The sequence below is a fragment of the Pogona vitticeps genome, chromosome 4 (assembly GCF_051106095.1).
Source record: "Pogona vitticeps strain Pit_001003342236 chromosome 4, PviZW2.1, whole genome shotgun sequence".
NCBI classification, from domain to species: Eukaryota; Metazoa; Chordata; class Lepidosauria; order Squamata; family Agamidae; genus Pogona; species Pogona vitticeps.
Genome location: NC_135786.1, coordinates 25,237,948 through 25,258,908, shown reverse-complemented (window position 1 = coordinate 25,258,908; position 20,961 = coordinate 25,237,948). Strand labels below are relative to the sequence as shown.

Here is a 20,961-nt window from a genome sequence, read left to right as displayed (position 1 = left end):
TGAAATCAAGAGTTACTGAGAAGAGGAAGGATCAGAGCTTGGATTACTGAATTCCCAGAATTCCTCAGCCTGCGTGGCTTGTAGCTGTATTGGCTGGAAAATTTGGAGCGCTGCAGTCTTCCATAGCAACATGTCCAAGCTCTCAAACAGAGGTTGGTTTCCTGTGTTATATTTAAATACAGTGGCTCCTGAAATGGCTGGTGAAAACACATTGGCACCCAAAAGCCACAGAGGAAGTTGTTTCTGTGGTCTGGATGGACGGGGCAATTTTAGTCACATCATTAAGCCATTTTAGAAGTGTTTAGGAAATTACACATATACACACATGGGTTGTCAGGATGCTATGTTAAATCAGCTGCCCAGACTTTACTTAAAGGCTTCTTCTACCTTATAAAAAGATCATTCTGCATCTTTGAACAGCATGGGAATATTTCAGAAAGACTTTACTGATTCAAATAAACATCTCAAAGAAAATTCAAAGTGACAAAGTGATAGCTGGTGCTTCGAGTTCATTTCCTGCCATTTCTGGTCCATTCCACTCCCCCAGCAAAGCTGTTTCAGGCACCATAAGAGGTTTGCTTGTTCTTTAGCACAGGATAAAATACCTTACTTCAGAAGGTCAGAAAATTTATCATCCCATTAAGAAGGACAACTGTCACAAGTCTTGGAGTGTATGTCAGCTCCAGGTGTGCTGGTGTTGTATGTAGTTAGTTAAACTCTACTAAGAAACTTACTTTTTAATATTCTTTTAAAACATATTTCACTAACCAGTGAAATTGGCAGTGGTTTCAGAATAAACAGAAGTGTATTTTGCCATATATAGAGGCATTCAGAGCAAGTCTGGAAGTGCTGGGGATGTGGCATAGTAGTTAGAGCATTAGACTACAACTTAGGAGACTTGGGTTCACATCCTCGTTCAGCCATAAAAATTGCTGGTGACTTTGGGCCAGGCACACGTTCACAGCCTGACCAATCTCAGGGGACTGGGGTGAGACTAAAGTGGTGGTGGGGAGACATGAATGCCACCTTGCACTCCGTGGAGAAAAAGTGGAATATAAATGCAACCAATAAATAATAAAAAGAGAATAATAATTCAACCTGGAATACTCATCATGCAAAGAAAGTGACCTGCCTTTGAGCTACACCTCTCCATTGTAGGAAAGTCACATGCATATACTGGGGAAAGATTTTGTTGAAATGCATATGTTAGGAAAATGGATGCACAGGATTATGTGTGGGAAAAGAAAGTGGTACATAAACATGAATGCTTTTTTTATGCTTTTAGGAATATAGGAAGTTGCCTTATATGAACTACGTTGCCATTAGTCTATGTAGTCCAGTCTTGCCAACGCAAACTGGCAGCAGCTTTTCAGGGTTTCAGGCAGGATTCTTTCCTAGTCTTAGCTGGAGATGTTACCTTGCGGTCTCCTGTCCAAATACCTGACTTTAGTCCACTTCCAAAATCAGATAAGATTGGTTGCATTTGGGTTGGTATGGTGGCTTTTTAAAATATGGTGGGTCCAGACATTTTTTGGATGGAATTGACTTATAGCTGAACACATACAAATTTGTCACAAAGCAGATATAGCTAGATTTATACATCCTTTAGCTTTGATTACTCTCTGGGTACAAAAGCAGGAGTTACTAAATATCTACTGCTGAGTGAGAACAGTAGAGGAAATCTATTACCAGCCTGATCTTATTCTCTCCTTTCTAGGAGGGTTCTGATCAGTCACTGTAAGAGCTAGTAATGTGTTCTGTTGACTCCAGGCGTGGATTTTTGCCTCAATCTCAAAAGCAGATATGCTCCATTAAACAGCTTTTCTTCTTAAACACACAAATATAAATAAGAGCAAATAAGCAAAACTATAGCCGACATGGAATACTTTTTCAAGATAAAATGGTTTGTAAAGTTTACAGAGTGTGCATCAAGGTGTTTGTATTCACACCATTCTGCTAAAATGCTATTTTTCTCTCTTGCATTTTGGACCAAAGGGATTATTTTATTCTCCAAATGGATGTGTAATGAATTGCCCACTGGCAAATAGTCCACAGGGGCCTCTGTTCTCTAAGCTTGAAAGAGATAGAAAAGGTGGAAGGGGGAATCATTTAAACATACACACTACCAACAGAATCAAAGTTCTAATGAAAATGATATTCAGCCCACCAAAAGCTACAATCTGAAAACCAAATTGTAAGGAGAAAATGCAGGACTTCAAAACTAGGATAGAGGAGACCCAGAATCAAAACTCTATTCCACCTTGTTTTTCACTTGGATAATTTTAGGCCAGTCACTATATCTCTGCCTCAACTAACTTAATAGAGTTGCTGTCAGAGCAGAATGGGGAAAGAAGGGAAAGGATACCGTTTACACTCTTGAGTCCCAGGGAGAAAATGCATGGTGTGAGTGTAATATAATTTTTGTATGTCTATTGAAAAGATGACTTTGAGTTTGCAAAGAAGAGGGACACTATTCCAACACGCATTTCAAATTTGGAGGGTGCAGATTACTTGCTTCCCAACACACACCAATTTCTTTCCAATCCAGGCAGGAAAGCTAGTTTTCTCGTATTCCTGCCCATAGGCATATATTATGTGTTTACAAAATGTAAATAAAAATAGATAGATGAAAAATGTAGGTAAGAAACTAGTTAGAGTTAGAAAAATAGCTTTCCTGCCTGTTTCCTGAAAAGAAGGAGAGCAAAAACTCACAAACAAGTTATTATAGTACTTTTCAGGCTGTTTGGGATCTCTGCTTGTTAACCAAGCTGTGCAAGGTCTGTAGCTGACACAGAGGCTCTCCAGTGGTTTAGACAATCCACTTAACTTCTACTAGCAGGCCCACTAATTTTGGTTATATTAATACCAGGTGCAATTCAAACCTGAAGCAAAAATCCTAGAAGTCCTAAAATAAAGTTAATTTATTTTAAACCCTAGTCATTTGCCATCCAGCTTTCGATCAATATCACTTAATTTAGCAGACGTGGGAGGCAAGACTCAGAGATACTTCTACAACCCACTAAATTCTCTCATCCTATGAGAGTGGAAGCTAAGTGGGGGATCCAAATGGAGAAAAACTGGATGGTAATCAAAGCAGATGAAATTTAAAATAAGGGAGAGTATAGAGAAGAATAAAAAAACTTTCTCAGGAATAAAAGGAAACGATAATAGTTGGGGCACAACCCAGGAGAAGGCAAGAATTTCTAGTTTCTGTTTATTTCAGTGAGTAAAACATGCTTGACCAGCAGAATTATTCTGTTAGTATTTATACATAGTATTCTCTAATTGAGTTAAACATTATCTCAGTAGTTCACAGAACAGTATCGCAAGTTAGGTCTCGATGGTTTATTACAATTGCAGGCTGGGGTATGAAAAAAGAAGGTTGGAAGGCAGTGATTTGCCTGAAACATCAAGAGTTCATAGTTGATCTAAGAGTAGAAATGACCTCACATGACCTCTTTAAGGATTGCATTACACCATCCTCTGACAAGAAGCAGGCAATTTCTCAGAAGACCGGGACCATAACCCATTACCAGTTCAAATATTAAATACGTAATGGTTACATATTTAATTGCTGTTCTGAAAGCCCTCTGGTGGGATCTGATGATATGCATTAAGAAGTGAATAAATTACCATGTGTTGACATTTGGGCATGATGAGCTGGTCTTGGAAATGTTTTGACATATTTCCAGATAGTGACATGTCATGTTTGGGAGAACCTGTAACTGTGAGCTGAGCCAGGATGTAGTGACTCATAATGCTGACACATGACAGGTTATTCAAAACAGCAGGACAACCATCATCTCTGACTGCATGTCTTACAGCAAGTGGCTGAGCCTTAGCAGCTGTCCAATCCTGAATCCATATGGCTAAATTTGCCCTTGGGATCTTAACCAAGACAATGTATGCTACCTAATTATGATGATAATGATGTGCCATCAGGTAAATTCTGAGTAATGGCTACCTTTTTCAGGGTTTTCCAGTTAGAGAATACTCAGAAGTATTCTGTTCTAGCAGTGCTCTGGGACTATGCAGCCTGCCCAAGGCCAAAGAGGTTGCCTCTACTTGCAGGAGAAACAGTGGTGAATCAAACCCTTATCTTCTGCCTTCACAGCCAGATACCTAACCACTGATCTATGCAGCCAGCTAGCTGTATGCTAGTTACTAGGTAGATATTCATCAAGATGATTATGACTGCATGTTGTTGTTTAGTCGTTAAATCATGTCCGACTCTTTGTGACCCCATGGACCAGAGCACGCCAGGCCCTCCTGTCTTCCACTGCCTCCCAGAGTTGGGTCAAAATCATGTTGGTAGCTTCGATGACACTGTCCAACCATCTCATCCTCTGCCGTTCCCTTCACCTCTTGCCCTCACACTTTCCCAACATCAGGGTCTTTTCCAGGGAGTCTTCTCTTCTCATGAGATGGCCAAAGTATTGGAGCCTCAGCTTCAGGATCTGTCCTTCCAGTGAACACTCAGGGTTGATTTCCTTCAGAATGGATAGGTTTGTTCTCCTTGCAGTCCAGGGAGCTCTTAAGAATCTCTTCCTGCACCACAATTCAAAAGCATCAATTCTTCGGCGGTCAGCCTTCTTTATGGTCGAGGTCTCACTTCCATACATCACTACTGGAAAAACCATAGCTTTGACTATGCGGACCTTTGTCTCTGCTTTTTAAGATGCTGTCTAGGTTTGTCATCACTTCCTTCCCAAGAAACAGGTGTCTTTTAATTTCATGGCTGCTGTCACCATCTGCAGTGATCATGGAGCCCAAGAAAGTAAATTTGTCACTGCCTCCATATCTTCCCCTTCTATTTCCCAGGAGGTGATGGGACCAGTGGCCATGATCTTAGTCGTACTCCTTTCCCAATGTTGAACCAATCATGTGTTGCATATCCAGTTCTAACTGTTGCTTCCTGTCCCACATATAGGTTTCTAAGGAGATAGATAAGGTGGTCAGGCACTCCCATTTCTTTAAGAACTTGCCATAGTTTGCTGTGGTCCACACAGTCAAAGGCTTTTGCGTAGTCAATGAAGCAGAAGTAGATGTTTCTCTGGAACTCTCTGACTTTCTCCGTAATCCAGCGCATGCTAGCAATTTAGTGTCTAGTTCCTCTGCCCCTTCGATATCCAGCTTGTACTTCTGGGAGTTCTCGGTCTACATACTGCTGAAGCCTACCTTGGAGGATTTTGAGCATAACCTTGCTAGCGTGTGAAATGAGTGCAATTGTACGGTAGTTGGAGCATTCTTTGGCAATGCCTTTCTTTGGGATTGGGATGTAGACTGATCTTTTCCAATCCTCTGGCCACTGCTGAGTTTTCCAAACTTGCTGGCATATTGAGTGTAGCACCTTAAGAGCATCATCTTTTAAGATTTTAAATAGTTCCACTGGAATGCCATCACCTCCACTGGCTTTGATGCTAGCCATACTTTCTAAGGCCCACTTGACTTCACTCTCCAGGATGTCTGGCTGAAGCTCAGCAACCACATTATCTGGGTTGTCCGGGACATCCAGAACTTTCTGGTATAAATCTTCTGTATATTCTTGCCGCCTCTTCTTGATGTCTTCTGCTTCTGTTATGTCCCTCCCATTTTTGTCCTTTATCATGTCCATCTTTGCACAAAATGTTCCTTTAATATCTCCAATTTTCTTGAACAGATCTCTGGTTTTTGCCTTTTAATTATTTTCCTCTATTTCTTTGCATTGTTCATTTAAGAAGGCCCTCTTGTCTCTCCTTGCTATTCTTTGAAAGTCTGCATTCAATTTTCTGTAACATTCCCTATCTCCCTTGCATTTTGCTTCCCTTCTCCTCTCTGCTATTTCTAAGGCCTCGTTGGACAGCCACTTTGCTTTCTTGCATTTCCTTTTCTTTGGGATGGTTTTTGTTGCTGCCTCCTGTACTATTTTACGAAGCTCTGTCCAAAGTTCTTCAGGCACTCTGTCCAAAATCGCGTTCCTTAAATCTGTTCTTCACTTCCACTGTGTATTCATAAGGGATTTCATTTAGATTATACCTGACTAGCCCAGTGGTTTTTTTCCTATTTTCTTCAGTTTTAGCTTGAATTTTGTTATAAGAAGCTGGTGATCAGAGCCACAGTCAGCTCCCCGTCTTGCTTTTGCTGACTGTATAGAGCTTCTCCATCTTTGGCTGCAGAGAACATAATCAGTTTGATTTCGGTATTGCCCATCTGGTGATGTCTATGTGTAAAGTCACCTCTTGTGTTGTTGGAAAAAGAGTGTTTGTGATGACCAGCTTGTTCTTTTGACAAAACCTATATGAATGCATATAAGGAGATAAATCTTTTTTAGGATTCTGACTAGTGTATATATATAATTTCTCTCTTCACATAGGTTTGCCTTCCCTTGATATTATGACATTCAAGAATCTCTGTATCTCTTTCTATTTAAAATGTTTTTAATGATGGAATAATGGAGAATTTAGAGAGGAAAGAGGTTATGGATAGTAGAGCTAAATGTCCAGTAGAACTGAAGATCTGAGGAGTATAGAGTTACTATTGTTTTACCTCTGCAAAAGAATTACATTTTGATGTTTGGCACCAGTTATCAGATTCCTTCATTGCATTAACGGCCAAAATAAAGACAAGAGAAAGTTTAATATGACCATAGTGTCACCATTCACAGCCATCAAGCAAGCACATTTAATTATTAAAAGTGAGCTGGAGAAATAGCCAGTAATGCTTGTTGGACATTATTGACATTTAGTTTTCTCTACAGAAATTCTAGTTTTCAAAAGGAAGATGGCAAACAACACAACACAGTACCTTTTTACCAAACAATTTGCCTTTCTCATGGTGGAGGTTTCAGAAAGTAAACTTGTGCTTGCTCCATATTTCCTCTAAGCTTTCTTGCTTTCTCCATTTTTTCATGCTATTTGACTATATACACAAACATGGGCCATAATAAGTTTTCAGTTCTTATGAACAGAGCTCTTAAACTATGAATAGTCCACCACCATTATGAACTGGTGACAGCTCTAAATGGGAAAAGAAAATGTTCTACACAAGCCATTTGGTTTGCATAAAGACATCAATCTTCTGATTTTGGAGATTTGTCAGGATATTACAACTATTGTTTATCTGTTTTCTCGAAACTAAGAAGCGAGAAATTTGGTGGAAGAGCATGGGAAAGATGGAGGGAGGAACAAACCATTTTGAGCATGCTAAATTCTGCACCAGGTGCCGGATTCCACATGGACAAACCTGTGAGCAGTGAATAGACATGGTCACTAGTGTTGCAGCACACCCAACTGTAATTACATTCATTTCCTGTTTGTGGATTTTCCAACCAGCTGCACTGATTGTCCACTGTGTGGAATGAATATTCAGTCAGATTCAGCCCAAAGGGTGGAAAATGTTACTTTTTGGAGCTGCAGTTCCCAATATTTGGGAATTGTGGTCCAAAAAAGCTTTTGACAAGTCCTGGATTTGACATGATCTCCAGCCTGAAATCAGATTAGATTGCATAGGTTCTAATTAGATCTTGGGTACAACAGAAAGGGTAGATGAAAAATTGAAAGATATTTCTGGCAGGAAATTCAGAAAGCATTAGATTTTTCATCTGTAAATAACAGACTCCAGAGGTTTCAAGATTTCTTTTTTTTACAGTGAGTGATGGCTTTGAAAGTCATGAGGTGACACTTTACAAACTGCCATTTTCCATACCTTTCCATCACACAAAGCACAGATTAGAGCAGACGGTGGTGGCTTGACAGTACTACAGATTTACTCATACATACAATACAGTACAATACAATGCAATAAAAATTTATTCTACAGCCAAGGGCCTGATAATTTACTCATAAACAATTTGGAGAAGCCATCTCAGAACGTATTCTATGTGCTCTGGATTGAAGGGTTGGCTAAGCAGACCTCTCAAAAGAAAGGAAAGTGTGGGAGCTATGGAATCTAGAACACAGAGAGCACTTGTGTTGATTCATGAATCTATGATTATCTGTATTAACACAACAAAGATTCTTGTTGGTGCCATTAAGAACTAACACATATTACTTGGTGTAAGCCTCTGTGGGCTGCAGCCCACCTTGTCAGGTGCAAGAAAATTCATGAAAGTTTATGCCCACTAAAACATCTGGGGTTTTGTTACTGCAAACTTAACACAGCTACCTCTCTGGATGTTCTTTCTTCTTTTTTCCAACTAAAATGTCCAGAATCTACAACTGGGGATTCATATATCTGTCATCTCAAAAAAGTAAATTTTCTGAGCTCCAACTGGAATTTATCATCTATCTATCTATCTATCTATCTATCTATCTATCTATCTATCTATCTATCTATCTATCTATCTATCTATCTATCTATCTATCTATCTATCTATCTATCTATCTATCTATCTATCTATCTATCTATCTATCTATCTATCTATCTATCTATCTATCTATCTATCTATCTATCTATCTATATCCCGCCTATCTGGTCAGTTATCTGTTGCATTTTCCCCATATCAGTCTGCATTTTTCTGCTTCCCATCTGGCTGATCATGAGGGAATTTGTAAAGACAAATGGAGAAATGTGGTAAAAAGACCTGGGTTAGGTCATGCCTTTTATTCTGAGGCCATGTGTGGAACTGATTATGCAGGAAATGGTGCATGAAGCCAGGTGTTACCTCTAGGCTTGTAAAGTGGTTTGAATCCTGCCAGTACTATGCATGAACATTAGCACCAATGCTGAACAGGTTGAAGGGGTAGATGTGGTGCAGTCATGCTGTCAGTGACAATCTAGTCAAATAAATGCCTCTGAAACTTTCACAACTGCATTGTGTATAGTGACTGCAAGAGTGGTGGATATTGTGCACTGAGGGTGATCACAGTTTCCCAGTAACACAGTACCGTAATGGGGATGTTCAGGAAGATGGTTGTTACATCAGAGCACATGCCACAAGAGGGGAAATACCCTTGGCTATATCTGTTACATGAATAAACATTACACATTTTTTGTGTCTTATGCTTTAAAAAAATAGTAACTGTATTTTTAAGTTGAGATAGGAAACACACAACCCAGAGACTATGGTGCCCATTTTTATCCTCAAATCCCTTCATCACCAAGAAATTTTTAAAAAATCCAGAAGTGGATTTCCAGGGAGACTTCTGGTTTCAGTGGGAGGTGGTCTCTTGGGTCTTGGGAGGATGCAGGGACTGGCAACTGGAACTGCCCAAGTGGCTTCCTGATGATTTAAATGCTTCTTGGATGGATTGCTTGATTAATTAATTGATTACCCAACCTTTCTCCTTAAAAGGAACCAGAGTGGCTTACAATAATTAAAAGACAATATTTAAAAGCTAAAAACAGTAAATATGCAATACTTTAAGTGGAATTAAACAATTATTATATTAAATATGGTAAATAAAATCAGTACTAAAACACATTTAAAAACAACAGAGCACAACAATCCATTTAAAAAATACCCTCTCAGGCCGGCAGTCACTAAGGAAAAGCCTGCCTGAAGAGAAAGGCATTGTAATAGGCTCAGTATTCTATTATTAATGTTATACAATCCATTGACTGTAGATACTACTTTATTGCAGTTACTGTATTTTTCCATGTATAAGACTATATTTTCAGACTAAAAATTGAGGGTCGTCTTTAACACTGAAGTAAGCTGAGGAGAGTACAAAAACAAGTGGAGGGGAAAAGCAGGGATCAAATTGTTCCTGCAGGGCTTTGATCCCTGCTTTCCCCTCCACTTGCTAATCCTTAGCAAAAGAAAAGCAGGGATCAAAGTGCTGCAAGATTGCTTTGATCCCTGGTTTCCCCTCTGCTTGCTAAGTCCCATGGGGCTTAGCAAAAGGAGTGGGAAAGAATCAAAGCAATCCCGTGGCTATATAAGGGGGAAAGGGATCAAAATTGTTGTGCAGTTGCGAGGTTGCTTTAATCCCTTTCCCCCTGCTTTTGCTAAACCCTGCGGGGCTTAGCACGAAGGGAGAAAGCAGGGATCAAAGCGATCCTGCAGTTCTTTGGTCCCTTTCCCCCTACACTTGCTAAGCCCCACTTAGATTTCTTAATTTTGGGTTAGAAAAATGAGGGGGCGTCTTATACATGGAAAAATACAGTACATCCTGCTTTTCTTCGCAGAATTCAAGGTGGAATGCTATAGCATTCCCCAGTGACTTCCCACTAGAACACTGGCTACAATCAGACATGTTTAGCTTAAGCAAGACTTCAGACTAGCTTCCGTGGTTGGAGTCTTTGACCAATCTGTGTGCTTATATTTGAAAACCTACAGTCCATACGCTCAATACAGTCAATCTATTCTCCTTGAGCCAGACATCCTGGAGAGCGAAGTCAAGTGGGCCTTAGAAAGCCTGGCTAACAACAAGGCCAGTGGAGGTGATGGCATTCCAGTTGAACTATTCAAAATCTTGAAAGATGATGCTGTTAAGGTGCTACATTCAATATGCCAGCAAGTTCGGAAAACTCAACAGTGGCCAGAGGATTGGAAAAGATCAGTCTACATCCCAATCCCAAAGAAGGGCAGTGCCAAAGAATGCTCCAACTACCGTACAATTGCACTCATTTCGCACGCTAGCAAGGTTATGCTCAAAATCCTACAAGGTAGGCTTCAGCAGTATGTGGACCGAGAACTCCCAGAAGTACAAGCTGGATTCCGAAGAGGCAGAGGAACTCGAGACCAAATTGCTAACTTGCGCTGGATTATGGAGAAAGCCAGAGAGTTCCAGAAAAATATCTACTTCTGCTTCATCGACTATGCGAAAGCCTTTGACTGTGTGGACCACAGCAAACTATGGCAAGTTCTTAAAGAAATGGGAGTGCCTGACCACTTTATCTGTCTCTTGAGAAACCTATATGTGGGACAGGAAGCAACAGTTAGAACTGGTCATGGAACAACTGAGTGGTTCAAAATTGGGAAAGGAGTACGGCAAGGCTGTATATTGTCCCCCAGCTTATTTAACTTATATGCAGAATACATCATGCGGAAGGCTGGACTGGAAGAAACCCAAGCCGGAATTAAGATTGCCGGAAGAAATATCAACAACCTCCGATATGCAGATGATACCACTCTGATGGCAGAAAGTGAGGAGGAATTAAAGAACCTTGTAATGAGAGTGAAAGAGGAGAGTGCAAAAAACGGTCTGAAACTCAACATCAAAAAAACTAAGATCATGGCCACTGGTCCCATCACCTCCTGGGAAATAGAAGGGGAAGATATGGAGGCAGTGTCAAATTTTATCTTCCTGGGATCCATGAACACTGCAGACGGAGACAGCAGCACTGAAATTAAAAGGCGCCTTCTTCTTGGGAGGAAAGCGATGACAAATCTTGACAGCATCTTGAAAAGCAGAGACATCACCTTGCCAACAAAAGTCCGAATAGTCAAAGCTATGGTTTTTCCTGTCGTGATGTATGGAAGTGAGAGCTGGACCATAAAGAAAGCAGACCGCCGAAGAATTGATGCCTTTGAATTGTGGTGCTGGAGGAGACTCTTGAGAATCCCCTGGACTGCAAGGAGAACAAACCTATCAGTTCTAAAGGAAATCAACCCTGAATGCTCACTTGAAGGACAGATCCTGAAGCTGAGGCTCCAGTACTTTGGCCATCTCATGAGAAGAAAAGAGTCCTTGGAAAAAACCTTGATGTTAGGAAGGTGTGATGGCAAGAGGAGAAGGGGACGACCGAGGATGAGATGGCTGGACAGTGTCTGCGAAGCAACCAACATGAACCTGACACAACTCCGGGAGGCAGTAGAAGACAGGAGGGCCTGGCGTGCTCTGGTCCATGGGGTCACGAAGAGTCGGACACGACTAAACGACTAAACAAACAAACAAAACATTCTCCTTCCTTCCTTGTTATCTTGTTTGTGGAGGAGGGAAGAATTGTGTAGCTTTGGAAGGGATCTTGAAGGCCATCTAGCTTATGTTCAGTGCAAGATCTACAAAAATGCAACTTAAGGATGTACATAAATACTCTCCTGTCTTGTTCTCGTGGATAAGACTGAAGAAATGCAAAATGCTCCCTTACTCTGCAAGACACTCGGGTATTTTTGGGGGGAGCACTGCTGACAAAGAAATAGAGTGAGAACATTGCTTGCACAGATAAAGCAAAACCATGCGTATTTTGCTTTAACACAAATAGAACAAGATGACAATGGCTACTGGTTTATTGGGTGGACTTTTAACTATTAGAAGCAGGATGTGTGTGTGTGCATGCATGTTTGTGTGTGTGTGTGTGCTGGCCTCATCTTTGCTGTCCTCCCGCAAACAAAGCAAAGATATTTCTCTTCAGGTAGGCTTTTCTTTCGTGACTGCCTAAAAATGGCTGTTTTAAAATGAGATGTTTTGTATTTTTGTTGCCTCTAAATCTGTTTAAGCAATGCTTTTACCTAATAGTTTTAATGTTTATTTAATTCTTTTTAAAATATTTCAATACTATACTTTTTTAGCTTTTAGTATTGTCTTTTTAATTATGTAAGCCACATTGGGTCCTTTTTTAGGAGAAAGACAGGATTAAAATATTTTAAATAAAATAAATAATGAATTTTTCAAAACGATCAGCCAATTTTTTCGTGTGTGTGTGAGATATCTTTATTTCTCATAGGGAAACAATAGTTGTTTTGTGCAGAAACAGTTTGTGCAAATTACACAGAGTTTACAAGAAAATCAGTGTTCCTAATAATACTATCAAGATAATTTCTTATCATCAGAAGAGAGAGGAGTATGATGCTCCCTCACTAACAACAGAAATGAGACAATGTAGCTAAGATCAGGGCTGATTAAAATTACACACTGTATGTTATTGTGTTGTTTATATGGATTGTAGTATAATGTTGAGACTGATTTTGCTAACCTTTAAAACTTAAGAGTTTACTGAACTGAACTTCCTTTTAATATTGAGGCTGATGAAGTGTATGCTAAAACATGAAGTAGTAGTTTTATATTAAATTAAAGGTTCCCTTGACAATTTTGTCCAGTCATGTCCAACTCTAGGTGGCGGTGCTCATCTCAGTTTCCAAACCATAGAGCTAGCATTTGTCCGCAGACAATCCTCCGTGGTCACCTGGCCAGCATGACTAGACATGGAACGCTGTTTACCTTCCCACCGAGGTGGTACCTATTTATCTACTTGCATTTTTGCATGCTTTTGAACCACTAGGTTGGCAGGAGCTGGGACAAGCGGCGGGGGCTCACTCCGTCACATGGATTCGATCTTACGATTGCAGGTCTTCTGACCTTGCAGCACAGAGGCTTCAGCAGTTTAACCCGCAGCGCCACCACCAAATTACTCAGAGTTAAAAGTTTGTTTGTTTGTTTGTTTGTTTGTTTGTGTGTGTATGTATGTATGTATGTATGTATGTATGTATGTATGTATGTATGTATGTATGTATGTATGTATGTATGTATGTATGTATGTGGTGGGTGCATAAATATTTATTTATACCACAGAGTGGTATAAATATACCAGATGGGCGGGATATAAATCAAATTTATTTATTTATTTATTTATTTATTTATTTATTTATTTATTTATTTATTTATTTATTTATTTATTTATTTATTTACGCACATAACTTTATACACAATAGTTGCAAGGCTTTCCACCTGTATAACTGCTCACTCAAAACCTGTTATTTTCTAGAATGGGCAAATACCTTTTAATTTCAATTTGCCAGCATCTCATAGCCCCGTTTTCATTCTTTCCTCACCATGGTGAATGAGAAGACTTGGCTTTACTAGCCTAATCCCATCTAGGCCCTTTGACAGTGGAGCCCTACCTGGCATCTCCATCCAACATCAGCAGCCTTCCACTTCTCCTGCTCTCTTCTGATTGGTTGCTGTCCTGCTGAGTGGTGGACAGTGGAGATATGCCTTCCAGAGCCTGCTCATTTAACTGCCACAAGAGGTCTATGAAAAAAGACATTGCTTCCTCATTATTCTTCTCTCTGTCTGTTCTTGACTTTCTGAACTATAATTAGCATGGAAAACAAAGAACAGGACTCCAGAGCCAGAAGAGTAAAGTTGCCAGGTTTCAGGGCACTGGCTGATTCTCAGAGAATTGTGATGTCTCTCCAGGGTTCCTGGCCATGAGACAAATCTCATGGCAAGCCGTACTGCAGGAAGAGAAAGTTCCTGCAGGTGCTGTTCCTAACTTAGCAGGAAGGTGTTTGTGTGCAGGAAATATACACCATCTGTCTCTCTCTCGCGCACACACATACACGTATATATACACACATAATCTTGCAGTTGTTACACTAGGGCCTACCTCCTTTGACATCACAGGATTGGTCTGATATCACAGGTGACCCCATGTGAGACGGGCGAGAGTGGTAGCCCCCTCGCTGGAGTGCCGTCCCTCCCCCTGACAGCCGAGAAAGAGATACAGACCTTGCCCGTCTCACCTCCCAAGAGAACAGAACAGTGAGGGACAGATACAAGGGAAATAGAGGGAGAATTACAAAAGTTAACGGTTGAAAGAACTCAAGGAAAAACGGTGGGAGTAGAGTGGAAGAAAAGGGCGGAGATAAGAGGCGGGAGCAGCAGATATAAAAAGGAGGGAGAAACAGTTACCTCCAGGTTGGGAGTGGGATGGAGGACCCATGGAACGGAGCATGGGAACAATTGAGGGTCCCTAAGGAAGAGGCAGACTATAGGAAAAGGAGGAGATCCCTCTGAGACCCTCTTACTGGGGAGAAGCAGAAGTGGCCAGAGAGTGGCGGATAAAACTAAAAGAGGAGAAAGAGAGAGTAGAGAGAGAAAAAAGAGAGAGAGGCTGGAATGGAGGGTGAGCGAAATGAGGAGGAAGGGATACAGGGGGAACCCTGGATGACCCACACACCCATTGGATGCTCCATGTGGGTGGGTGGCTGGAACAATGACACCGTGCCCCTGTTGGAAAGTGAAGCAGGAGAGAAGGTGAACCCAAACTTATTGGTAGACTGGCGGGTCCTTGGAACTCGGTTGAAGGGAACCCCTTCCTAGATGAAGCATGGAAGCCCCTGAATGACCCGTTGTCAGAAGGAGAAAAGCATTGGATCAGTTTTGTTGACACCGGTTATTTGTTGAACACACCAATAAACATCACACCTGTTTCTAAATTACAAAAATCTCCTGATTTATTTGAACCAAAGAAGGCGCCTGAAGTTGAATCCTCACACCCCACAGCTCAGAACACTTCTTGATCATTCTTCTCTCCCACAATTGCTTCTCTCAGGTACTTTTCCACTCTCTAAGGCGAAGAGGGTGTGTGCAGACAAACCACAGAGGAATATGTGAGGAAAGCAGCTTTTCCTCTTGTGTAGCCATTTGCACACAAGTGGAGGGAAATAGAGGAAAAACTTGACAAAGTCCTGTTTTAAGAAAAAATTCTGTCTTCAGGTGAAATGATGCACTGTAAAGTTGGCAGCCGGGGCATTCATTCTTATTTACACGTGTCGAGACCAACACACAATACCCAGAGCCATAATTTTAAAAATCGGCATGTGCAACTTCACTGCCGATTGGTCATATGAGGTGAGCATATGTAGATGAAGGGTGAAGGAATGATGTGGAGCTAACTGGTCTGAGAATATGAGACCCATATTAGTTCTGGTCCGAACTCACTTGTTTTGAGAGTAGTGTGTATGTGTGTGGTTTCCTGCTGGGAGAAGCAGCTGAAGATAGTGTATGCACCCAGGACTGGCAGATTCATGTCGTCTCAACAGTAAATACTAACAGGCAGGTTTACACCCTTCTGACAGCACATTTTTGCACCCACCACATGTTATTGCCTTAGGTCGAAGTCCCAGTTGCCCTGTCCTATTTGCAGTTCTGAAATGTAGTCTGGTAATGCAGTTGTCTTCCAATTGTTGCTGGAGGCAAGAAACATGCCTCCAGCAGGCATTTGCCCCTCGCCAAAGACACTGTGTGTGCATGAGAGGGAAGAATACTGTGTTCTAACAGCAACAGGGTACTTTTGAAGAAAGTTCGTCATCCAAGTTCATTAAAACAATTTTGCAACCCTTTGTCAGCATCTTGCTATAACTATTACATATCAGCTGAAGCTTCCTAGCTTCCTGACGTCAGCCAAAGCAATTAGTGTTAATGGTTATCATTATATATTCATTATATAACATAATTTATTCTAAGAAACATGGGCTGGAGGAGCGGACAATGAAAATAGAAGCTGTTAATTTCAGAGGATAAGCTTTTAAAAGTTGGTTTTTCAGGGAAAGAAATATCTATGTGGCATTAGAATTATTTATTGTCCTGGAATGTGTTATGAGCAGACATGACTATGGGGTCCTTTATTTGTAAATTTGGTTATTGGAATACAAAGTGGCTCCATTTCTTTATCACCTTTTTGAATATGTATTTCCCATTTTCCCAGTGCTTTTGTGCTATTCAGGGCATATCCCAACAATTTAGAGCAATGATGAAGTAATGTTTAGTTTTTAAAAATGTAAAATTTGATATAATGACATGACCAGGTGCAGCAGGCAAGACAAATGCTATATTGGATAAAAACATAAGTAGCTCAAGAATCACATGAGAAGACAAGAAACACTGGAAAAGAAAATAATGTTGGGAAAGCTGAAGGCGGCAAATAATAGGAGAATAAATATGAGATGCACTGATTCCATTTCTTTCATGCACATGGTGAAAGACTTTAAGTGTGTTATCCTAAGCAAAATGGCATCAAGGATTAGGTGAATACCTCTCCCCTTAATCAGAGACAAGAATCTGCTCCCCTATTGCAAATGGTATGTTGCCAACATATGGGTCATCTGCAGAACACCCCAGGCTCACATAGCATCTGTGCTTACTAGATTTAATGTTCTACCCTCAGCATTGCTCCAGAGTAGATTTTGAGAGTTCCCTGTCCACAGCTAGAGCTCTTGAATTTTTGTCTCGGGTCCTTCTGTATTGTTCTGTAGGTTCTAGGAACAAACAAAGAATTATTTAATTTGTACCCTCTTGCAAACATTTCAAGGCCATCCTGATAAGTGGTTGTTTATGTATTGTTTGTCGGACCAGACTCCTTATGTTTCTGTTCATGTTACTAACCTTTTTCTTGCTGTAATACGAAAAAGGGCCTACTTATTAGAAGATGCTTGATAACCTTTCATTGCTTTTTAAATTATTTTCTGTGTTCTTTGTATTGTGTGTAAATCCGTTGATGTCATATAACCATGTGTGTTCTTTGTATTGTGTGTAAATCCGTTGAAGTCATATAACCACAATAAACTAATTGATTGACCTACAATGCTAGAATGTGTTGATTGGCCATCATTTTCTGATTCCAACATTGTTCTAGTTTCCACGTACCATTATTTGTGCATTATGCAGTAATGTTTCACTGTTGTGGCCGAAATCCTCTTGCATACCAGTGTAATGCAAATCATAACTTTTGGAGGTGAATTGCTTCAAGTTAAGAAATTACCACAGACATTATCTGTTGCAAAATGACTTGCAAGAAGATTTTGGTGCATGTATTTTTCTCAGTCTCTAAATGTACAACACAAATGTAGAAGAATTTGCTACCTTTATTAGATCACTAAAAAAGCAAACAATTTTCATGAATTTTTTAAAAAAAACCCCTTCAGGCATGCAGCAGTAACTTCTGAACAGGGTAGAAAAATTACAAGTGAATGCCCCAACAATTCATGGAAAAAGTTTGCCAGGCATCCTCTTAAAGTGGGTTTAAAGCTGGTTAAAGTTATGCAGTGGGGGTGTGGTTTAAAATTTCACCCCCTGGAACCATGCAGTTGGAAGTTTCTACTCAGCATTCAGAGGCAGCCTATCATTCTGCATAAGCCCCGCCCCTCGCCCAATTACCTGCTTTTGGAACACAAGTTTCCTTTTGTGGCTGGGAGTAGGGAAAAGACCACACATGGACATAGTGATCCTCAACAGAATCTCTCTCTCTCTTCCTCCCTCCTTCCTATTCTTCACCCCCCCCCCAATCCCTTGCATCCACATGCATTTCTCTCTTTGCTTTAGAAGGAGATGGCCGGAAGCTCAAAGGCGCTATCCAACGGAGCACAGAAACGGGCTTAGCTGTTGAAATGCCAAGCAGAACTATCCGACAAGCCAGCCATGAATCCATTGAGGACAGCATGAACAGCTATGGATCTGAAGGAAAGTAAGTTGGAAGGGTTGCAGCCATATCATTTCAGACAAGCAATTTCCTCCCTTCTCCCTAGCAATTAGCAGCCATCTATAGCAGTCATCAGCAATAGGTTTGCTTGATCTCAGGGTACTTGCTGTCTCAAAGAATTGTCATGCCTCTGAGGTGGCTCAAAAGCCTGGGCACCTGTTTCCACTCATTCTCAGCTAGTCTCAGAACTCACTGGCTCAGTGCAAAGTCCCCCCCCCTCTTTGTTGGACTTCCAGAACATTGAAACAGTACAAGTTTTCAGGAATAGGGAGATGGCCAGAGAGCCCATCGTGCCATTTGGTGCAAGGCAGGGAGGCATATGTGCTTGTTTCCAGAATCAGTAATTGTAGCATCTTTCTCAACCCTTTGCCTGCATATAAGGGGCACTGTATAATACAGTATACATTATCTCCACTTTATAGTGGCGGTAATAACTTGGCAGAGTGAAACCTGTTATTAACTAAAATGAGGATATATTGATAGACTCTGGGAGATAGTGGTGGAAATCACCTGGCTGTTGCTGCTAAAGGCTCTGGGTTTTCCCTTTGTTAAAGGGACAGATCTGTGTATGCCACCCATTCTGTTCCGGGTCTCCTAAATTACTTTTAGTATGGTGGAGAATGCTATCCAGTTGGCTTCTATGTGTGAAATGGGAAAGGAAAACGTCTTGGGAACTGGCACCTTTGTGTAGCTTTCTTTTAATGATGCTTAGGCCTGACTGAGGTTTTAGGTACTCTTAGCCAAGGATGTAGTTATTAAAAGACATAAGAAGTGAAATGAGTATGCTGTGGTGATCCTGAACAGTAGTTCCCAAGTTAACCATACTCATGTGAATTGAACCATGAGCTATTGTGACTTAAAAACACACACTATCAGGTATTCTATATAAAAAGGTGGATTCCACACATAGGGCCTTTTTGTGGCTAGTCCTAGATAAATTTAATTTTCACTGTAGTGAAAGCACAAGATTTTGGGGCCTTTATAGGTCAAAAGCAGCACTTTTTAATTGTATCTGGAAAGAGATCAGTAGCTAATGAAGGTGTTGTGAGCAACGCTATGTGTGCAGTATTTTTAAACAAAAGGATGGAGGTGGTGTAGCTGTATTATTTTGACCTTTTCAGTCAGGTATGCCAGGCAGCCTATGCTCCTTTTCTTAATATGAATTGAATCAGCTACGAAACACACAAATCATTCTGAGGTGAGGATGTGAAGGAGATTTGTGTAATGGATGCTCATGTCATAGAAAGACCAATGGCCACATAAAGCAGTCTGAAGGCACTGTTTCTACTCTGTATAATTTCAATGATGATGTGGTATTGGGAGGGAGGGAGGGCTCTCCTAGGCTGAAAATTCAAGTTCTCCAGACACAATTACATAACCTTCCCTGTCAGATTTCAGAAACATCTTTACTATCCATCTTGGCAATATAGATTCAAGTAGAAATGGGCAGATTTAAAAATGTGTAGGACATGGATGTGTAAAATTTCCTCCGTTGCTCCCAAAATTGTGTTTGGCTTGTTGCAGTAGAGGATCTTCTAGCACCATCATAGTTATTCAGAATTGTTATCCACAAGGCAATTAACAGACTGTTCACTACTGATCTGCACCCCCACCATTAATTCACATTCCTACCCATAATCATGAGTTAGCACTAACATTAACTGAACTAACAAGAGTGAAATTTTAATTAATATTGCTGATATGTTTTGCTGGTATGTTTTGCTTTGTTGGAATTGCTAGCATTCTAAGATCTGGTCATGGGAAAGAATAGCTCCTGATCATCTTGAGCATTGTCTTGTTTTGTTTATACCTTACCATTCTCCCAGGAGAGCAACCCAAGGCTGCTAACAAAGATTTAAAAATATTTATATTAAAACAATTTAAAATACAATAATCACAATATTGCGAACAATTCGGTATATTAATTGTTAAAAATATTAAATAAAACCAACTTTAAAATAATTAAAAATACACATTTAAAACAACAAAAAGACCATTCCTTCCTTAAAAACACATTCCTTTGCAGCAATTTATTCCCTTTAAAGAAAGCTTTTGCCAGTGGGAAGGAGCTGTTGCGATGTCTTGTGGAGGAATCTTTCACTTCCTAGGAATGGCCACCAAAAAGTTCTTCTCTTATGCCTGCACCAAACATGACTGTTGGGGTGGTGGGACTGAGAAGATAGTCTCCCCACAAAGATCTTAAACCAAGGGAGACTGATATGGGGAGATGTAGTCCTTGGAGAGCCTTGACCCAACAAGAGATTTATACTTTCCCTGTAGCCATTTCTGGCCAGGAGTCCAGCGGCATCATCCTGGACCCACTGAACTTTCTGCCTGATTATGAAGCAGCCGCACATGTCAGTAGTCTGAACAAGATGTAACCAAGGCATGGTTTCACTTGGGCCAGATCAGACATGAATGATAATCACAGCAGCCAGGCCTCAGAAGAAAGGAGGAAGAGAAGACATCGGTGACAGCAGAAGGAGGAAGGGCAAGAGGAAGAGGAGATTTCATGCCGGACTCTAGATGTTGGCTATTAGAGCCGGTTGTTTCTAGAATAGCTCTTCCAGAGCCCAATATTCAAGAAATACCCATTTTGAAGAAGAGACATATGACAACTTCCTTTGTTTTCTCTTCTGTTGATAGCCAGGTAGTTAGCCAGTGGATGAGCTGCTGTACGGTCATCGTCGTCCTCCTCCTCTTCTTCCCATCTTTTTATCCAATCATTCCCTCTGCTTCCTCCATTTCCTACAGGTGCACTGCTGCCACTGCCACCCTATAATAGTCTCTTTCTCTACACTTTATCCAAAGGTAGGGAGTAGTGAGGCATTGGTGAAA

The 20,961-nt window shown here is 40.7% G+C and overlaps 1 protein-coding gene across 2 annotated transcripts in view; it reads left to right on the top strand.

Annotated features, from left to right (window-relative positions):
• The window catches only part of RIMS4 (regulating synaptic membrane exocytosis 4), an 86,933-nt gene that overhangs the window by 46,292 nt on the left and 19,680 nt on the right, over positions 1-20,961 (top strand). The window contains exon 2 of one of the 2 annotated variants that reach the window (XM_072996930.2): positions 17,970-18,108. In XM_072996930.2, coding sequence (XP_072853031.1) covers positions 17,970-18,108 — 139 coding nt within the window. Of the gene's footprint in view, positions 1-17,966; positions 18,109-20,961 lie in introns of both variants that reach the window. The other variant, XM_072996931.2, reaches the window with a different exon arrangement.